The sequence below is a fragment of the Oncorhynchus keta genome, chromosome 17 (genome assembly GCF_023373465.1).
Source record: "Oncorhynchus keta strain PuntledgeMale-10-30-2019 chromosome 17, Oket_V2, whole genome shotgun sequence".
NCBI lineage: Eukaryota > Metazoa > Chordata > Actinopteri > Salmoniformes > Salmonidae > Oncorhynchus > Oncorhynchus keta.
The window spans coordinates 59,506,636-59,527,685 of NC_068437.1; the positions used below are offsets into that span (position 1 = coordinate 59,506,636).

The window sequence follows — 21,050 nt, forward strand, 5'->3', positions numbered from 1 at the left end:
CAACATACAGGTGTAACAGATCACATCCAACATACAGGTGTAACAGATCACATCCAACATACAGGTGTAACAGATCACATCCAACATACAGGTGTAACAGTCACATCCAACATACAGGTGTAACAGAACACATCCATGGTGTAACAGTCACATCCAACATACAGGTGTAACAGATCACATCCAACATACAGGTGTAACAGATCACATCCAACATACAGGTGTAACAGAACACATCCAACATACAGGTGTAACAGAACACATCCAACATACAGGTGTAACAGAACACATCCAACATACAGGTGTAACAGAACACATCCAACATACAGGTGTAACAGAACACATCCAACATACAGGTGTAACAGAACACATCCAACATACAGGTGTAACAGATCACATCCAACATACAGGTGTAACAGAACACATCCAACATACAGGTGTAACAGAACACATCCAACATACAGGTGTAACAGAACACATCCAACATACAGGTGTAACAGAACACATCCAACATACAGGTGTAACAGTCACATCCAACATACAGGTGTAACAGATCACATCCAACATACAGGTGTAACAGATCACATCCAACATACAGGTGTAACAGATCACATCCAACATACAGGTGTAACAGTCACAACCAACATACAGGTGTAACAGATCACATAACATACAGGTGTAACAGAACACATAACATACAGGTGTAACAGATCACATCCAACATACAGGTGTAACAGATCACATCCAACATACAGGTGTAACAGAACACATCCAACATACAGGTGTAACAGAACACATCAACATACAGGTGTAACAGATCACATCCAACATACAGGTGTAACAGATCACATCCAACATACAGGTGTAACAGAACACATCCAACATACAGGTATAACAGTCACATCCAACATACAGGTGTAACAGATCACATCCAACATACAGGTGTAACAGATCACATCCAACATACAGGTGTAACAGAACACATCCAACATACAGGTGTAACAGTCACATCCAACATACAGGTGTAACAGATCACATCCAACATACAGGTGTAACAGATCACATCCAACATACAGGTGTAACAGTCACATCCAACATACAGGTGTAACAGTCACATCCAACATACAGGTGTAACAGAACACATCCAACATACAGGTGTAACAGATCACATCCAACATACAGGTGTAACAGTCACATCCAACATACAGGTGTAACAGAACACATCCAACATACAGGTGTAACAGATCACATCCAACATACAGGTGTAACAGATCACATCCAACATACAGGTGTAACAGATCACATCCAACATACAGGTGTAACAGATCACATCCAACATACAGGTGTAACAGTCACATCCAACATACAGGTGTAACAGAACACATCCAACATACAGGTGTAACAGATCACATCCAACATACAGGTGTAACAGATCACATCCAACATACAGGTGTAACAGATCACATCCAACATACAGGTGTAACAGAACACATCCAACATACAGGTGTAACAGAACACATCCAACATACAGGTGTAACAGATCACATCCAACATACAGGTGTAACAGATCACATCCAACATACAGGTGTAACAGAACACATCCAACATACAGGTGTAACAGAACACATCCAACATACAGGTGTAACAGTCACATCCAACATACAGGTGTAACAGAACATCCAACATACAGGTGTAACAGATCACATCCAACATACAGGTGTAACAGACATCAACATACAGGTGTAACAGATCACATCCAACAGGTGTAACAGAACACAACCAACATACAGGTGTAACAGAACACATCCAACATACAGGTGTAACAGATCACATCCAACATACAGGTGTAGTCACATCCAACAGAGGTGTACAGATCACATCAACATACAGGTGTAACAGATCACATCCAACATACAGGTGTAACAGTCACAACCAACATACAGATAACAGAACACATCCAACATACAGGTGTAACAGTCACAACCAACATACAGGTATAACAGAACACATCCAACATACAGGTGTAACAGAACACAACCAACATACAGGTGTAACAGTCACATCCAACATACAGGTGTAACAGATCACATCCAACATACAGGTGTAACAGATCACATCCAACATACAGGTGTAACAGAACACATCCAACATACAGGTGTAACAGATCACATCCAACATACAGGTGTAACAGAACACATCCAACATACAGGTGTAACAGATCACATCCAACATACAGGTGTAACAGAACACATCCAACATACAGGTGTAACAGAACACATCCAACATACAGGTGTAACAGATCACATCCAACATACAGGTGTAACAGTCACAACCAACATACAGGTGTAACAGAACACATCCAACATACAGGTGTAACAGAACACATCCAACATACAGGTGTAACAGAACACATCCAACATACAGGTGTAACAGAACACATCCAACATACAGGTGTAACAGATCACATCCAACATACAGGTGTAACAGATCACATCCAACATACAGGTGTAACAGATCACATCCAACATACAGGTGTAACAGATCACAACCAACATACAGGTGTAACAGATCACATCCAACATACAGGTGTAACAGAACACATCCAACATACAGGTGTAACAGATCACATCCAACATACAGGTGTAACAGAACACATCCAACATACAGGTGTAACAGATCACATCCAACATACAGGTGTAACAGATCACATCCAACATACAGGTGTAACAGATCACATCCAACATACAGGTGTAACAGTCACATCCAACATACAGGTGTAACAGATCACATCCAACATACAGGTGTAACAGATCACATCCAACATACAGGTGTAACAGATCACATCCAACATACAGGTGTAACAGATCACATCCAACATACAGGTGTAACAGAACACATCCAACATACAGGTGTAACAGAACACATCCAACATACAGGTGTAACAGATCACATCCAACATACAGGTGTAACAGATCACATCCAACATACAGGTGTAACAGAACACATCCAACATACAGGTGTAACAGATCACATCCAACATACAGGTGTAACAGTCATCCAACATACAGGTGTAACAGAACACATCCAACATACAGGTGTAACAGATCACATCCAACATACAGGTGTAACAGTCACATCAACATACAGGTGTAACAGATCACATCCAACATACAGGTGTAACAGTCACAACCAACATACAGGTGTAACAGAACACATCCAACATACAGGTGTAACAGATCACATCAACATACAGGTGTAACAGTCACATCAACATACAGGTGTAACAGACATCCAACATACAGGTGTAACAGATCACATCCAACATACAGGTGTAACAGTCACATCCAACATACAGGTGTAACAGATCACATCCAACATACAGGTGTAACAGATCACAACCAACATACAGGTATAACAGAACACATCCAACATACAGGTGTAACAGTCACAACCAACATACAGGTATAACAGAACACATCCAACATACAGGTGTAACAGAACACAACCAACATACAGGTGTAACAGTCACATCCAACATACAGGTGTAACAGATCACATCAACATACAGGTGTAACAGATCACATCCAACATACAGGTGTAACAGAACACATCCAACATACAGGTGTAACAGATCACATCCAACATACAGGTGTAACAGAACACATCCAACATACAGGTGTAACAGATCACATCCAACATACAGGTGTAACAGAACACATCCAACATACAGGTGTAACAGAACACATCCAACATACAGGTGTAACAGATCACATCCAACATACAGGTTTAACAGTCACAACCAACATACAGGTATATCCAACATACAGGTGTAACAGAACACATCCAACATACAGGTGTAACAGAACACATCCAACATACAGGTGTAACAGAACACATCCAACATACAGGTGTAACAGATCACATCCAACATACAGGTGTAACAGATCACATCCAACATACAGGTGTAACAGATCACATCCAACATACAGGTGTAACAGAACACATCCAACATACAGGTGTAACAGAACACATCCAACATACAGGTGTAACAGATCACATCCAACATACAGGTGTAACAGAACACATCCAACATACAGGTGTAACAGAACACATCCAACATACAGGTGTAACAGAACACGTAACATACAGGTGTAACAGAACACATCCAACATACAGGTGTAACAGATCACATCCAACATACAGGTGTAACAGAACACATCCAACATACAGGTGTAACAGAACACATCCAACATACAGGTGTAACAGAACACATCCAACATACAGGTGTAACAGAACACATCCAACATACAGGTGTAACAGAACACATCCAACATACAGGTGTAACAGATCACATCCAACATACAGGTGTAACAGATCACATCCAACATACAGGTGTAACAGATCACATCCAACATACAGGTGTAACAGTCACAATCAACACAACTCAGCAGCGTCAATACCACTGACCAAGAAAATCCCAGGGTAGGCAACTAGATTCAGCCGCGGGACGATATTTATCTGAGTGGATGACCACAACTAAGCCCCAAAATAGAGATTGTATTTGAAAATAACAATAATGTCATACCTGGATTACATTGAGATACGATCACATCTCTTTTATTCCTGGGAAAACTTAGGAACAGATTTTCCTAAATTAAATTATTTTTGTATATATTTTTTCAACAACCTTGGGGAGGCCAAGAAAAAACATCAGAGGGCCGGTTTAGGCCCCGAGGACCGCCTGTTGTCTAACCCTGGCCAACAGTAGGTCCCGTGGTGGGTGACGTCACTTGCATGATGTTGTACGCCCCCTCATATATAAACACTGCTCTCACCCCCTCTTCTGCTCTCTTCTTATTGGCCGCCTCCTCCTCCTCCTCTTTCCTGGTCTTCTCTCTCCCTGCGTCCGTCTGGGCTGTCTTCATTGTCTTGTCAGCTTCCTGCAGGTCTGTGAGCGTCACGCCCTGATTGGACAACAGATAGAAGGTGCTGCTCATGTTAAATCAGTAACTTTTTGATCATTTATAATTTAAAACGTTTAAATGTAACCTTTATTGTAACCTTTATTGAACAAGTCAGTTAGAAACAAATTCTTATTTTCAATAGTCCTGTTGTTTGCGTGTTTTGTTGGCATCTCTATAATTTATTTTTAATTTTTATTTTACCTTAATTAATTAATTAATTTTACTCGGCAAGTCAGTTAAGAACAAATTCTTATTTTCAATGACGGCCTAGGAACAGTGGGTTAACTGCCTGTTCAGGGGTAGAACGACAGATTTTGTACCTTGTCAGCTCGGGGATTTGAACTTGCAACCTTTCGGTTACTAGTCCAACGCTCTAACCACTAGGCTACCTGCCGCCTCTACACTCTAACCACTAGGCTACCTGCCGCCCCTACACTCTAACCACTAGGCTACCTGCCACCTCTACACTCTAACCACTAGGCTACCTGCCACCTCTACACTCTAACCACTAGGCTACCTGCCGCCCCTACACTCTAACCACTAGGCTACCTACCACCTCTACACTGTAACCACTAGGCTACCTGCCAACCCTACACTCTAACCACTAGGATACCTGCCGCCTCTACACTCTAACCACTAGGCTACCTGCCGCCTCTACACTCTAACCACTAGGCTACCTGCCGCCTCTACCTCTAACCACTAGGCTACCTGCCACCCCTACACTCTAACCACTAGTCTACCTGCCGCCTCTACACTCTAACCACTAGGCTACCCTGCCGCCTCTACACTCTAACCACTAGGCTACCTGCCGCCCCTCCACTCTAACCACTAGGCTTCCTGCCGCCTCTACACTCTAACCACTAGGCTTCCTGCCGCCTCTACACTCTAACCACTAGGCTACCTGCCGCCTCTACACTCTAACCACTAGTCTACCTGCCGCCTCTACACTCTAACCACTAGGCTACCTGCCGCCTCTACACTCTAACCACTAGGCTACCTGCCGCCTCTACACTCTAACCACTAGGCTACCTGCCGCCTCTACACTCTAACCACTAGGCTACCTGCCGCCTCTACACTCTAACCACTGGGCTACCTGCCGCCTCTACACTCTAACCACTAGGCTACCTGCCGCCTCTACACTCTAACCACTAGGCTACCTGCCGCCTCTACACTCTAACCACTAGGCTACCTGCCACCCCTACACTCTAACCACTAGTCTACCTGCCGCCTCTACACTCTAACCACTAGGCTACCTGCCGCCTCTACACTCTAACCACTAGGCTACCTGCCGCCTCTACACTCTAACCACTAGGCTACCTGCCGCCCCTACACTCTAACCACTAGTCTACCTGCCGCCTCTACACTCTAACCACTAGGCTACCTGCCGCCTCTACACTCTAACCACTAGGCTACCTGCCGCCTCTACACTCTAACCACTAGGCTACCTGCCGCCTCTACACTCTAACCACTAGGCTTCCTGCCGCCTCTACACTAACCACTAGGCTACCTGCCGCCTCTACACTCTAACCACTAGGCTACCTGCCGCCTCTACACTCTAACCACTAGGCTACCTGCCGCCTCTACACTCTAACCACTCAGGCTACCTGCCGCGTCTACACTCTAACCACCAGGCTACCTGCCGCCTCTACACTCTAACCACTAGGCTTCCTGCCGCCTCTACACTAACCACTAGGCTACCTGCCGCGTCTACACTCTAACCACTAGGCTACCTGCCGCCTCTACACTCTAACCACTAGTCTACCTGCCGCCTCTACACTAACCACTAGGCTACCTGCCGCCTCTACACTCTAACCACTAGGCTACCCTGCCGCCTCTACACTCTAACCACTAGGCTACCTGCCGCCTCTGCACTCTAACCACTAGGCTACCTGCCACCTCTACACTCTAACCACTAGGCTACCTGCCACCTCTACACTCTAACCACTGGGCTACCTGCCGCCTCTGCACTCTAACCACTAGGCTACCTGCCGCCTCTACACTCTAACCACTAGGCTACCTGCCGCCTCTACACTCTAACCACTAGGTTACCTGCCGCCTCTACACTCTAACCACTAGGCTACCTGCCACCTCTACACTGTAACCACTAGGCTACCTGCCAACCCTACACTCTAACCACTAGGCTACCTGCCGCCTCTACACTCTAACCACTAGGTTACCTGCCGCCTCTACACTCTAACCACTAGGCTACCCTGCCGCCCCTACACTCTAACCACTAGGCTACCTGCCGCCTCTACACTCTAACCACTAGGCTACCTGCCGCCTCTACACTCTAACCACTGGGCTACCTGCCGCCTCTACACTCTAACCACTAGGCTACCTGCCGCCTCTACACTCTAACCACTAGGCTACCCTGCCGCCTCTACACTCTAACCACTATGCCACCCTGCCTCCTCTACACTCTAACCACGAGGCTACCCTGCCGCCTCTACACTCTAACCACTAGGCCACCCTGCCTCCTCTACACTCTAACCACTAGGCTACCTGCCGCCTCTACACTCAACCACTAGGCTACCTGCCACCTCTACACTGTAACCACTAGGCTACCTGCCGCCTCTACACTCTAACCACTAGGCTACCTGCCACCTCTGCACTCTAACCACTAGGCTACCTGCCGCCTCTACACTCTAACCACTAGGCTACCCTGCCGCCTCTACACTCTAACCACTAGGCTACCTGCCTCCTCTACGCTCTAACCACTAGGCTACCTGCCGCCTCTACACTCGAACCACTGGGCTACCTGCCGCCTCTACGCTCTAACCACTAGGCTACCTGCCTCCTCTACGCTCTAACCACTAGGCTACCTGCCTCCTCTACACTCTAACCACTAGGCTACCTGCTACCTCTACACTCTAACCACTAGACTACCTGCCTCCTCTACGCCTCTAACCACTAGGCTACCTGCCGCCTCTACACTCTAACCACTAGGCTACCTGCCTCCTCTACGCTCTAACCACTAGGCTACCTGCCACCTCTACACTCGAACCACTAGGCTACCTGCCTCCTCTACGCTCTAACCACTAGGCTACCTGCCGCCTCTACACTCTAACCATTAGGCTACCTGCCTCCTCTACGCTCTAACCACTAGGCTACCTGCCGCCTCACACTCTAACCACTAGGCTACCCTGCCGCCTACACTCTAACCACTAGGCTACCTGCCTCCTCTGCACTCTAACCACTAGGCTACCTGCCTCCTCTACACTCTAACCACTAGGCTACCTGCCGCCTTTACACTCTAACCACTAGGCTTCCTGCCGCCTCTACACTAACCACTAGGCCACCCTGCCTCCTCTACACTCTAACCACTGGGCTACCTGCCTCCTCTACACTCTAACCACTAGGCTACCTGCCACCTCTACACTCTAACCACTAGGCTTCCTGCCGCCCTACACTCTAACCACTAGGCTACCTGCCACCTCTACACTCTAACCACTAGGCTACCTGCCACCTCTACACTCTAACCACTAGACTACCTGCCACCTCTACACTCTAACCACTAGGCTACCTGCGACCTCTACACTCTAACCACTAGTCTACCTGCCGCCTACACTAACCACTGGGCTACCTGCCGCCTCTACACTCTAACCACGAGGCTACCTGCCAACCCTACACTCTAACCACTAGGATACCTGCCTCCTCTACGCTCTAACCACTAGGCTACCTGCCGCCTCTACACTCTAACCACTAGGCTACCTGCCTCCTCTACGCCTAACCACTAGGCTACCTGCCACCTCTACACTCGAACCACCAGGCTACCTGCCTCCTCTACGCTCTAACCACTGGGCTACCTGCCGCCTCTACACTCTAACCACTAGGCTACCTGCCTCCTCTACGCTCTAACCACTGGGCTACCTGCCGCCTCTACACTCTAACCACTAGGCTACCCTGCCGCCTCTACACTCTAACCACTAGGCTACCTGCCTCCTCTACACTCTAACCACTAGGCTACCTGCCTCCTCTACACTCTAACCACTAGGCTACCTGCCGCCTTTACACTCTAACCACTAGGCTTCCTGCCGCCTCTACACTCTAACCACTAGGCTACCTGCCACCTCTACACTCTAACCACTAGGCTACCTGCCACCTCTACACTCTAACCACTAGACTACCTGCCACCTCTACACTCTAACCACTAGGCTACCCAAGCGACCTCTACACTCTAACCACTAGTCTACCTGCCGCCTCTACACTAACCACTAGGCTACCTGCCGCCTCTACACTCTAACCACGAGGCTACCTGCCAACCCTACACTCTAACCACTAGGATACCTGCCGCCTCTACACTCTAACCACTAGGCTACCTGCCGCCTCTACACTCTAACCACTAGGCTACCTGCCTCCTCTACGCTCTAACCACTGGGCTACCTGCCGCCTCTACACTCTAACCACTAGGCTACCTGCCGCCTCTACACTCTAACCACTAGTCTACCTGCCGCCTCTACACTAACCACTGGGCTACCTGCCGCCTCTACACTAACCACTAGGCTACCTGCCGCCTCTACACTCTAACCACTAGGCTACCTGCCGCCTCTACACTCTAACCACTAGGCTACCTGCCGCCTCTACACTCTAACCACTAGGCTACCTGCCGCCTCTACACTCTAACCACTAGGCTACCTGCCGCCTCTACACTCTAACCACTAGGCTACCTGCCGCCTCTACACTCTAACCACTAGGCTACCCTGCCGCCTCTACACTCTAACCACTAGGCTACCTGCCGCCTCTACACTCTAACCACTAGGCTACCCTGCCGCCTCTACACTCTAACCACTAGGCTACCTGCCTCCCCTACACTCTAACCACTAGGCTACCCTGCCGCCTCTACACTCTAACCACTAGGCTACCCTGCCGCCTCTACACTCTAACCACTAGGCTACCCTGCCGCCTCTCCACTCTAACCACTAGGCTACCCTGCCGCCTCTACACTCTAACCACTAGGCTACCCTGCCGCCTCTACCCTCTAACCACTAGGCTACCCTGCCGCCTCTACACTCTAACCACTAGGCTACCTGCCACCTCTACACTCTAACCACTAGGCTACCTGCCGCCTCTACACTCTAACCACTAGGCTACCTGCCTCCTCTACACTCTAACCACTAGGCTTCCTGCCGCCTCTACACTCTAACCACTATGCTACCCTGCCGCCTCTACACTCTAACCACTAGGCTACCCTGCCACCTCTACACTCTAACCACTAGGCTACCTGCCACCTCTACACTGTAACCACTAGTCTACCTGCCGCCTCTACACTCTAACCACTAGGCTACCTGCCACCTCTACACTCTAACCACTAGGCTACCCTGCCGCCTCTACACTGTAACCACTAGGCTACCTGCCACCTCTACACTCTAACCACTAGGCTACCTGCCACCTCTACACTCTAACCACTAGGCTACCTGCCACCTCTACACTCTAACCACTAGGCTACCTGCCACCTCTACACTCTAACCACTAGGCTACCTGCCACCTCTACACTCTAACCACTAGGCTACCTGCCACCTCTACACTCTAACCACTAGGCTACCCTGCCGCCTCTACACTCTAACCACTAGGCTACCCGCCGCCTCTACACTCTAACCACTAGGCTACCCGCCGCCTCTACACTCTAACCACTAGGCTACCTGCCACCTCTACACTCTAACCACTAGGCTACCTGCCACCTCTACACTCTAACCACTAGGCTACCCGCCGCCTCTACACTCGAACCACTAGGCTACCTGCCTCCTCTCTACGCTCTAACCACTAGGCTACCTGCCGCCTCTACACTCTAACCATTAGGCTACCTGCCTCCTCTACGCTCTAACCACTAGGCTACCTGCCGCCTCTACACTCTAACCACTAGGCTACCCTGCCGCCTCTACACTCTAACCACTAGGCTACCTGCCTCCTCTACACTCTAACCACTAGGCTACCTGCCTCCTCTACACTCTAACCACTAGGCTACCTGCCGCCTTTACACTCTAACCACTAGGCTTCCTGCCGCCTCTACACTAACCACTAGGCCACCCTGCCTCCTCTACACTCTAACCACTAGGCTACCTGCCTCCTCTACACTCTAACCACTAGGCTACCTGCCACCTCTACACTCTAACCACTAGGCTTCCTGCCGCCTCTACACTCTAACCACTAGGCTACCTGCCACCTCTACACTCTAACCACTAGGCTACCTGCCACCTCTACACTCTAACCACTAGACTACCTGCCACCTCTACACTCTAACCACTAGACTACCTGCCACCTCTACACTCTAACCACTAGGCTACCTGCGACCTCTACACTCTAACCACTAGTCTACCTGCCGCCTCTACACTAACCACTAGGCTACCTGCCGCCTCTACACTCTAACCACGAGGCTACCTGCCAACCCTACACTCTAACCACTAGGATACCTGCCTCCTCTACGCTCTAACCACTGGGCTACCTGCCGCCTCTACACTCTAACCACTAGGCTACCTGCCTCCTCTACGCTCTAACCACTAGGCTACCTGCCACCTCTACACTCGAACCACTGGCTACCTGCCTCCTCTACGCTCTAACCACTAGGCTACCTGCCGCCTCTACACTCTAACCACTAGGCTACCTGCCTCCTCTACGCTCTAACCACTGGGCTACCTGCCGCCTCTACACTCTAACCACTAGGCTACCCTGCCGCCTCTACACTCTAACCACTAGGCTACCTGCCTCCTCTACACTCTAACCACTAGGCTACCTGCCTCCTCTACACTCTAACCACTAGGCTACCTGCCGCCTTACACTCTAACCACTAGGCTTCCTGCCGCCTCTACACTCTAACCACTAGGCTACCTGCCACCTCTACACTCTAACCACTAGGCTACCTGCCACCTCTACACTCTAACCACTAGACTACCTGCCACCTCTACACTCTAACCACTAGGCTACCTGCGACCTCTACACTCTAACCACTAGTCTACCCTGCCGCCTCTACACTAACCACTAGGCTACCTGCCGCCTCTACACTCTAACCACGAGGCTACCTGCCAACCCTACACTCTAACCACTAGGATACCTGCCGCCTCTACACTCTAACCACTAGGCTACCTGCCGCCTCTACACTCTAACCACTAGGCTACCTGCCAACCCTACACTCTAACCACTAGGATACCTGCCGCCTCTACACTCTAACCACTAGGCTACCTGCCGCCTCTACACTCTAACCACTAGGCTACCTGCCACCCCTACACTCTAACCACTAGTCTACCTACCGCCTCTACACTCTAACCACTAGGCTACCTGCCGCCTCTACACTCTAACCACTAGGCTACCTGCCGCCTCTACACTCTAACCACTAGTCTACCTGCCGCCTCTACACTAACCACTAGGCTACCTGCCGCCTCTACACTAACCACTAGGCTACCTGCCGCCCTACACTCTAACCACCAGGCTACCTGCCGCCCTACACTCTAACCACTAGGCTACCTGCCGCCTCTACACTCTAACCACTGGGCTACCTGCCGCCTCTACACTCTAACCACTAGGCTACCTGCCGCCTCTACACTCTAACCACTAGGCTACCTGCCGCCTCTACACTCTAACCACTAGGCTACCCTGCCGCCTCTACACTCTAACCACTAGGCTACCTGCCGCCTCTACACTCTAACCACTAGGCTACCCTGCCGCCTCTACACTCTAACCACTAGGCTACCTGCCTCCCCTACACTCTAACCACTAGGCTACCCTGCCGCCTCTACACTCTAACCACTAGGCTACCCTGCCGCCTCTACACTCTAACCACTAGGCTACCCTGCCGCCTCTACACTCTAACCACTAGGCTACCCTGCCGCCTCTACACTCTAACCACTAGGCTACCCTGCCGCCTCTACCCTCTAACCACTAGGCTACCCTGCCGCCTCTACACTCTAACCACTAGGCTACCTGCCTCCTCTACACTCTAACCACTAGGCTACCTGCCGCCTCTACACTCTAACCACTAGGCTACCTGCCACCTCTACACTCTAACCACTAGGCTTCCTGCCGCCTCTACACTCTAACCACTATGCTACCCTGCCGCCTCTACACTCTAACCACTAGGCTACCCTGCCACCTCTACACTCTAACCACTAGGCTACCTGCCACCTCTACACTGTAACCACTAGTCTACCTGCCGCCTCTACACTCTAACCACTAGGCTACCTGCCACCTCTACACTCTAACCACTAGGCTACCCTGCCGCCTCTACACTGTAACCACTAGGCTACCTGCCACCTCTACACTCTAACCACTAGGCTACCTGCCACCTCTACACTCTAACCACTAGGCTACCTGCCACCTCTACACTCTAACCACTAGGCTACCTGCCACCTCTACACTCTAACCACTAGGCTACCTGCCACCTCTACACTCTAACCACTAGGCTACCTGCCACCTCTACACTCTAACCACTAGGCTACCCTGCCGCCTCTACACTCTAACCACTAGGCTACCCGCCGCCTCTGCACTCTAACCACTAGGCTACCCGCCGCCTCTACACTCTAACCACTAGGCTACCTGCCACCTCTACACTCTAACCACTAGGCTACCTGCCACCTCTACACTCTAACCACTAGGCTACCCGCCGCCTCTACACTCTAACCACTAGGCTACCTGCCGCCTCTACACTCTAACCACTAGGCTACCTGCCACCTCTACACTCTAACCACTAGGCTACCTGGACACCTCTACACTCTAACCACTAGGCTACCCTGCCACCTCTACACTCTAACCACTAGGCTACCCCTGCCGCCCTCTACACTCTAACCACTAGGCTACCCTGCCGCCTCTACACTCTAACCACTAGGCTACCCTGCCACCTCTACACTCTAACCACTAGGCTCCCTGCCACCTCTACACTCTAACCACTAGGCTACCCTGCCGTCCCTACACTCTAACCACTAGGCTACCCTGCCGCCTCTACACTCTAACCACTAGGCTACCCTGCCGCCTCTACACTCTAACCACTAGGCTACCTGCCTCCTCTACACTCTAACCACTAGACTACCCTGCCACCTCTACACTCTAACCACTAGGCTACCTGCCGCCTCTCCACTCTAACCACTAGGCTACCTGCCGCCTCTACACTCTAACCACTAGGCTACCCTGCCACCTCTACACTCTAACCACTAGGCTACCCTGCCACCTCTACACTCTAACCACTAGGCTACCCTGCCACCTCTACACTCTAACCACTAGGCTACCCTGCCACCTCTACACTCTAACCACTAGGCCACCCTGCCGCCTCTACACTCTAACCACTAGGCTACCTGCCGCCTCTACACTGTAACCACTAGGCTACCCTGCCGCCTCTACACTCTAACCACTAGGCTACCTGCCGCCTCTACACTCTAACCACTAGGCTACCCTGCCGCCTCTACACTCTAACCACTAGGCTACCCTGCCACCTCTACACTCTAACCACTAGGCTACCCTGCCACCTCGACACTCTAACCACTAGGCTACCCTGCCGCCCATCTACACTCTAACCACTAGGCTACCTGCCACCTCTACACTCTAACCACTAGGCTACCTGCCGCCCTCCACTCTAACCACTAGGCTACCTGCCGCCTCTCCACTCTAACCACTAGGCTACCTGCCGCCTCTGCACTCTAACCACTAGGCTACCTGCCGCCTCTACACTCTAACCACCAGGCTACCTGCCACCTCTACACTCTAACCACTAGGCTACCCTGCCACCTCTACACTCTAACCACTAGGCTACCCTGTCACCTCTACACTCTAACCACTAGGCTACCCTGCCACCTCTACACTCTAACCACTAGGCTCCTGCCGCCTCTACACTCTAACCACTAGGCTACCTGCCGCCTACACTCTAACCACTAGGCTACCTGCCACCTCTACACTCTAACCACTAGGCTACCCTGCCGCCCTCCACTCTAACCACTAGGCTACCTGCCGCCTCTACACTCTAACCACTAGGCTACCTGCCGCCTCAACACTCTAACCACTAGGCTACCTGCCTCCTCTACACTCTAACCACTAGGCTACCTGCCTCCTCTACACTCTAACCACTAGGCTACCCTGCCACCCCTCCACTCTAACCACTAGGCTACCTGCCGCCTCTACACTCTAACCACTAGGCTTCCTGCCGCCCCTCCACTCTAACCACTAGGCTACCTGCCGCCCTCTACACTCTAACCACTAGGCTACCCTGCCAACCCTCCACTCTAACCACTAGGCTACCCTGCCGCCCCTCCACTCTAACCACTAGGCTCCTGCCGCCCCTCCACTCTAACCACTAGTCTACCTGCCGCCTCTACACTCTAACCACTAGGCTACCCTGCCAACCCTCCACTCTAACCACTAGGCTTCCTGCCGCCTCTACACTCTAACCACTAGGCTCCCTGCCGCCCCTACACTCTAACCACTAGGCTACCTGCCGCCTCTACACTCTAACCACTAGGCTACCCTGCCACCTCTACACTCTAACCACTAGGCTACCCTGCCGCCTCTACACTCTAACCACTAGGCTACCTGCCACCTCTACACTCTAACCACTAGGCTACCCTGCCGCCTCTACACTCTAACCACTAGGCTACCCTGCCGCCTCTACACTCTAACCACTAGGCTACCCTGCCGCCTCTACACTCTAACCACTAGGCTACCCTGCCGCCTCTACACTCTAACCACTAGGCTACCCTGCCACCTCTACACTCTAACCACTAGGCTACCCTGCCGCCTCTACACTCTAACCACTAGGCTACCCTGCCACCTCTACACTCTAACCACTAGGCTACCCTGCCGCCTCTACACTCTAACCACTAGGCTACCCTGCCGCCTCTACACTCTAACCACTAGGCTACCCTGCCACCTCTACACTAACCACTAGGCTACCCTGCCACCTCTACACTCTAACCACTAGGCTACCCTGCCGCCCCTCCACTCTAACCACTAGGCTACCCTGCCGCCCCTCCACTCTAACCACTAGGCTACCCTGCCGCCCCCCTTTAAGCTGTTTAAAGGGTGAATCCACAGTTGAAACAATAAAGCGGAGGGAGAAATGGAGCCGCTCTCAGATGAACTGACATAACTACAGGCCATTTTAACCATGTTATGAGGCTATACAATGTTTACAAACATTGGTTGAAAAACAGTTTTCTATTTTGGATTCTCATAACAGTTGAACTAAACTCATTAGGCATATTAAAGTGAAATACTTCCAGAATCAATGGGTATATTATGTATATCATTCATTTATAAGTCCAAAAATGGATGTAGAAACTACAGATTGCCCCTTTAAGTCTATAAAAAGTGTGTGAGTTTGATCATTTGTCCATTAGGCCCATGGATCTTTTATCTATTCAGCATGAATTTGATTGAGCCATAAAAGCCTCACTTCCTGGTCTTTGTTGTTGACAGTATGGAGCACAATGATTGACAGGCAGCCTACACTTCTTCAATTCAATCTATATTGGGTTAAAATACACAGCAACCTCCATTCAATCTATATTGGGTTAAAATACACAGCAACCTCCATTCAATCTATATTGGGTTAAAATACACAGCAACCTCCATTCAATCTATATTGGGTTAAAATACACAGCAACCTCCATTCAATCTATATTGGGTTAAAATACACAGCAACCTCCATTCGTAAGACATGAAACAGCTAAATGAGAGAGCAGCAGTGTGATTCACATCAATAATAAGTAATGTCCTTATCGCTCGTAGACTACGCCACTGCTAATCTATGGATGCCGACAGCAGTCACGCCATTGGGGCGGCAGGGTAGCCTAGTGGTTAGAGCGTTGGACTAGTAACCGAAATGTTGCAAGATCGAATCCCCTGAGCTGACAAGGTAAAGACTGTCGTTCTGCCCCCTGAACAAGGCAGTTAACCCACTGTTCCCTGGTAGGCCTTCATTGAAAATAAGAATTTGTTCTTAACTGACTTGTCTAGTTAAATAAAAAGGTAAAATATTTGTTTTAAATTGGAAGACATAGATTGGACTGTAGATAACAAATGCCTATTCCTGCTTTTTTCACACGATTCATCAAACACATTTGGTGTGACATCACAGTGGTCTCTGACATCACAGTGGTCTCTGACATCACAGTGGTCTCTGACATCACAATGGTCTCTGACATCACAGTGGTCTCTGACATCACAGTGGTCTCTGACATCACAGTGGTCTCTGACATCACAGTGGTCTCTGACATCACAATGGTCTCTGACATCACAGTGGTCTCTGACATCACAATGGTCTCTGACATCACAGTGGTCTCTGACATCACAGTGGTCTCTGACATCACAGTGGTCTCTGACATCACAGTGGTCTCTGACATCACAGTGGTCTCTGACATCACAGTGGTCTCTGACATCACAGTGGTCTCTGACATCACAGTGGTCTCTGACATCACAGTGGTCTCTGACATCACAGTGGTCTCTGACATCACAGTGGTCTCTGACATCACAGTGGTCTCTGACATCACAGTGGTCTCTGACATCACAGTGGTCTCTGACATCACAGTGGTCTCTGACATCACAGTGGTCTCTGACATCACAGTGGTCTCTGACATCACAATGGTCTCTGACATCACAGTGGTCTCTGACATCACAGTGGTCTCTGACATCACAGTGGTCTCTGACATCACAGTGGTCTCTGACATCACAGTGGTCTCTGACATCACAATGCTGATTTGAATGTCATTGAGAAAACAGAGAGGTGTCAACAACAAAAACGTTTCCTCTTTCAGAAATAATCATCTAGTTTATCAAAAGCATCTGTAATCCGATTACAATATTTTTGCTGGTAAAGTAACAGATCACAGTAAATGTGTTGTAATCCATTCCACGTAGTCCATTCCTCTTATTATGTCAGATCAACGTGTCATAATTACTGAACAGTATAAACAATGATTATTAAGCAGCGGGGTCTGGTCTACTTCACCAACTAAAGCAAGTCAATTACATTTCAATTCAGTTGTACGATTACAGTAGGAATTGGAATGTCAGTTGGCTCTTAACGTGGATGTACAATATACATCTCCTGAACGAGCTTTGACCTGAGTGGATGGCCCTGACTGTCTGGCGAGCCAGCCTTAAATGTGGTTAACTGTATATGTCTAGGCATGTGGGTCTATGTCTAGGCATGTGGGTCTATGTCTAGGCATGTCTAGGCATGTGGGTCTATGTCTAGGCATGTGGGTCTATGTCTAGGCATGTGGGTCTATGTCTAGGCATGTCTAGGCATGTGGGCCTATGTCTAGGCATGTGGGTCTATGTCTAGGCATGTGGGTCTATGTCTAGGCATGTCTAGGCATGTGGGCCTATGTCTAGGCATGTGGGTCTATGTCTAGGCATGTGGGTCTATGTCTAGGCATGTCTAGGCATGTGGGTCTATGTCTAGGCATGTGGGTCTATGTCTAGGCATGTGGGCCTATGTCTAGGCATGTGGGTCTATGTCTAGGCATGTGGGTCTATGTCTAGGCATGTGGGCCTATGTCTAGGCATGTGGGTCTATGTCTAGGCATGTGGGTCTATGTCTAGGCATGTCTAGGCATGTGGGCCTATGTCTAGGCATGTGGGTCTATGTCTAGGCATGTGGGTCTATGTCTAGGCATGTCTAGGCATGTGGGCCTATGTCTAGGCATGTGGGTCTATGTCTAGGCATGTGGGTCTATGTCTAGGCATGTCTAGGCATGTGGGTCTATGTCTAGGCATGTGGGTCTATGTCTAGGCATGTGGGCCTATGTCTAGGCATGTGGGTCTATGTCTAGGCATGTGGGTCTATGTCTAGGCATGTGGGCCTATGTCTAGGCATGTGGGTCTATGTCTAGGCATGTGGGTCTATGTCTAGGCATGTGGGTCTATGTCTAGGCATGTGGGCCTATGTCTAGGCATGTGGGTCTATGTCTAGGCATGTGGGTCTATGTCTAGGCATGTCTAGGCATGTGGGCCTATGTCTAGGCATGTGGGTCTATGTCTAGGCATGTGGGTCTATGTCTAGGCATGTCTAGGCATGTGGGCCTATGTCTAGGCATGTGGGTCTATGTCTAGGCATGTGGGTCTATGTCTAGGCATGTCTAGGCATGTGGGTCTATGTCTAGGCATGTGGGTCTATGTCTAGGCATGTGGGCCTATGTCTAGGCATGTGGGTCTATGTCTAGGCATGTGGGTCTATGTCTAGGCATGTGGGCCTATGTCTAGGCATGTGGGTCTATGTCTAGGCATGTGGGTCTATGTCTAGGCATGTCTAGGCATGTGGGCCTATGTCTAGGCATGTGGGTCTATGTCTAGGCATGTGGGTCTATGTCTAGGCATGTCTAGGGCATGTGGGTCTATGTCTAGGCATGTGGGTCTATGTCTAGGCATGTGGGTCTATGTCTAGGCATGTGGGTCTGCTTGAGTGGATCGTCCTGACTTACAGTTTAAGTCTGAAGTTTACGTACACCTTTGCCATTACATTACATTTACATTTAAGTCATTTAGCAGACGCTCTTATCCAGAGCGACTTACAAATTTGCCAAATACATTTAAACTCAGTTTTTCACAATTCCTGACATTTAATCCAAGTAAAATTCCCTGTTTTACGTCAGTTAAGATCACCACCTTATTTTAAGAATGTGAAATGTCAGAATAATAGTAGAGAGAATGATTTATTTCAGCTTTTATTTATTTCATCCCATTCCCAGTGGGTCAGAAGTTTACATACACTTAATTAGTATTTGGTAGCATTGCCTTTAAATTGCTTAACTTGGGTCAAACGTTTCAGGTAGTCTTCCACAAGCTTCCCACAATAAGTGGGTGAAATTTGACCCATTCCTCCTGACAGGGCTGTAACTGAGTCAGGTTTGTAGGCCTCCTTGCTCACACGCTTTTTCAGTTCTGCCCACAAATTTTCTATAGGATTGAGGTCAGGGCTTTGTGATGGAAACTCCAATACCTTGACTTTGTTGTCCTTAAGTCATTTTGCCACAACTGTGGAAGTATGCTTGGGGTCATTGTCCATTTGGAAGACCCATTTGCGACCAAGCTTTAACTTCCTGACTGAGGTCTTGAGATGTTGCTTCTGTAAATCTACATAATTTTCCAGAGGACATTTCTCCAGAAAGTACGATCTTTGTCCCCATGTGCAGTTGCAAACCGTAGTCTGGCATTTTTATGGCTGTTTTGGCCTTGCTGAGTGGCCTTTCAGGTTATGTCCATATAGGACTCGTTTTTACTGTGGATATAGATACTTCTGTACCTGTTTCCTCCAGCATCTTCACAAGGTCCTTTGCTGTTGTTCTGGGATTGATTTGCACTTTTCACACCAAAATACATTAATCTCAAGGAGATGGAACGCGTCTCCTTCCTGAGCGGTATGGCGGCTGCGTGGTCCCATGGTGTTTATACTTGCGTACTATTGTTTGTACAGATGAACGTGGGACCTTCAGAGGTTTGGAAATTGCTCCCAAGGATGAACCAGACGTGTGGAGGTCTACCATTTTTATCCGAGGTCCTGGCTGATTTCTTTCGATTTTCCCATGATGTCAAGCAAAGAGGCACTGAGTTTGAAGGTAGACCTTGAAATACATCCACATGTACACCTCCAATTGACTCAAATGATGTCAATTAGCCTATCAGAAGCTTCTAAAGCCATGACATCATTTTCTGGAATTTTCCAAGCTGTTTAAAGGCACAGTCAACTTAGTGTATGTAAACTTCTGACCCACTGGAATTGTGATACAGTGAATTATAAAGTAGATGTCCTAACCAACTTGCCAAAACTACAGTTTGTTAACACGAAATTTGTGGAGTGGTTAAAAAAATGTAACTCTGTGTTGTTTTTGTCGCACTGCTTTGCTTTATCTTGGCCAGGTCGCAGTTGTAAATGAGAACTTGTTCTCAACTGGTCTACCTGGTTAAATAAAGGTGACCTGGTCTACCTGGTTAAATAAAGGTGACCTGGTCTACCTGGTTAAATAAAGGTGTTCTCAACTGGTCTACCTGGTTAAATAAAGGTGATCTGGTCTACCTGGTTAAATAAAGGTGATCTGGGTCTACCTGGTTAAATAAAGGTGATCTGGTCTACCTGGTACCTGGTTAAATAAAGGTGTTCTGGTCTACCTGGTTAAA

At 49.1% G+C, this 21,050-nt stretch overlaps 1 protein-coding gene and 2 long non-coding RNA genes across 7 annotated transcripts in view; 1 reads left to right on the forward strand and 2 right to left on the reverse strand.

Annotated features, from left to right (window-relative positions):
* The window catches only part of LOC118381918 (protein phosphatase 1 regulatory subunit 12A-like), a 112,099-nt gene that overhangs the window by 19,291 nt on the left and 71,758 nt on the right, over positions 1 to 21,050 (reverse strand). Inside the window, exon 16 of the mRNA XM_052467054.1 lies at positions 4,833 to 4,986. Within this exon, the coding sequence (XP_052323014.1) occupies positions 4,833 to 4,986 (154 nt within the window). The remainder of the gene's footprint in view (positions 1 to 4,832; positions 4,987 to 21,050) is intronic.
* LOC127908428 (uncharacterized) lies at positions 473 to 3,036 on the forward strand. The gene is made up of 5 exons (XR_008067308.1): positions 473 to 622; positions 994 to 1,205; positions 1,556 to 1,636; positions 2,719 to 2,771; positions 2,961 to 3,036. It is a non-coding gene; the product is annotated as an uncharacterized LOC127908428 (long non-coding RNA).
* On the reverse strand, positions 7,968 to 15,955 carry LOC127908424 (uncharacterized). 5 transcript variants are annotated; one of them, XR_008067294.1, is made up of 4 exons: positions 15,833 to 15,955; positions 12,417 to 12,617; positions 8,897 to 8,960; positions 8,142 to 8,198 (listed from the first exon to the last, which is right to left on the reverse strand). It is a non-coding gene; the product is annotated as an uncharacterized LOC127908424 (long non-coding RNA). The 5 variants fall into 5 exon arrangements; XR_008067298.1 differs by lacking the exons at positions 8,142 to 8,198; positions 8,897 to 8,960; positions 12,417 to 12,617 and adding exons at positions 7,968 to 8,040; positions 9,501 to 9,733; XR_008067295.1 differs by lacking the exons at positions 8,142 to 8,198; positions 8,897 to 8,960 and adding an exon at positions 9,615 to 9,661 and having other exon boundaries at positions 12,481 to 12,617.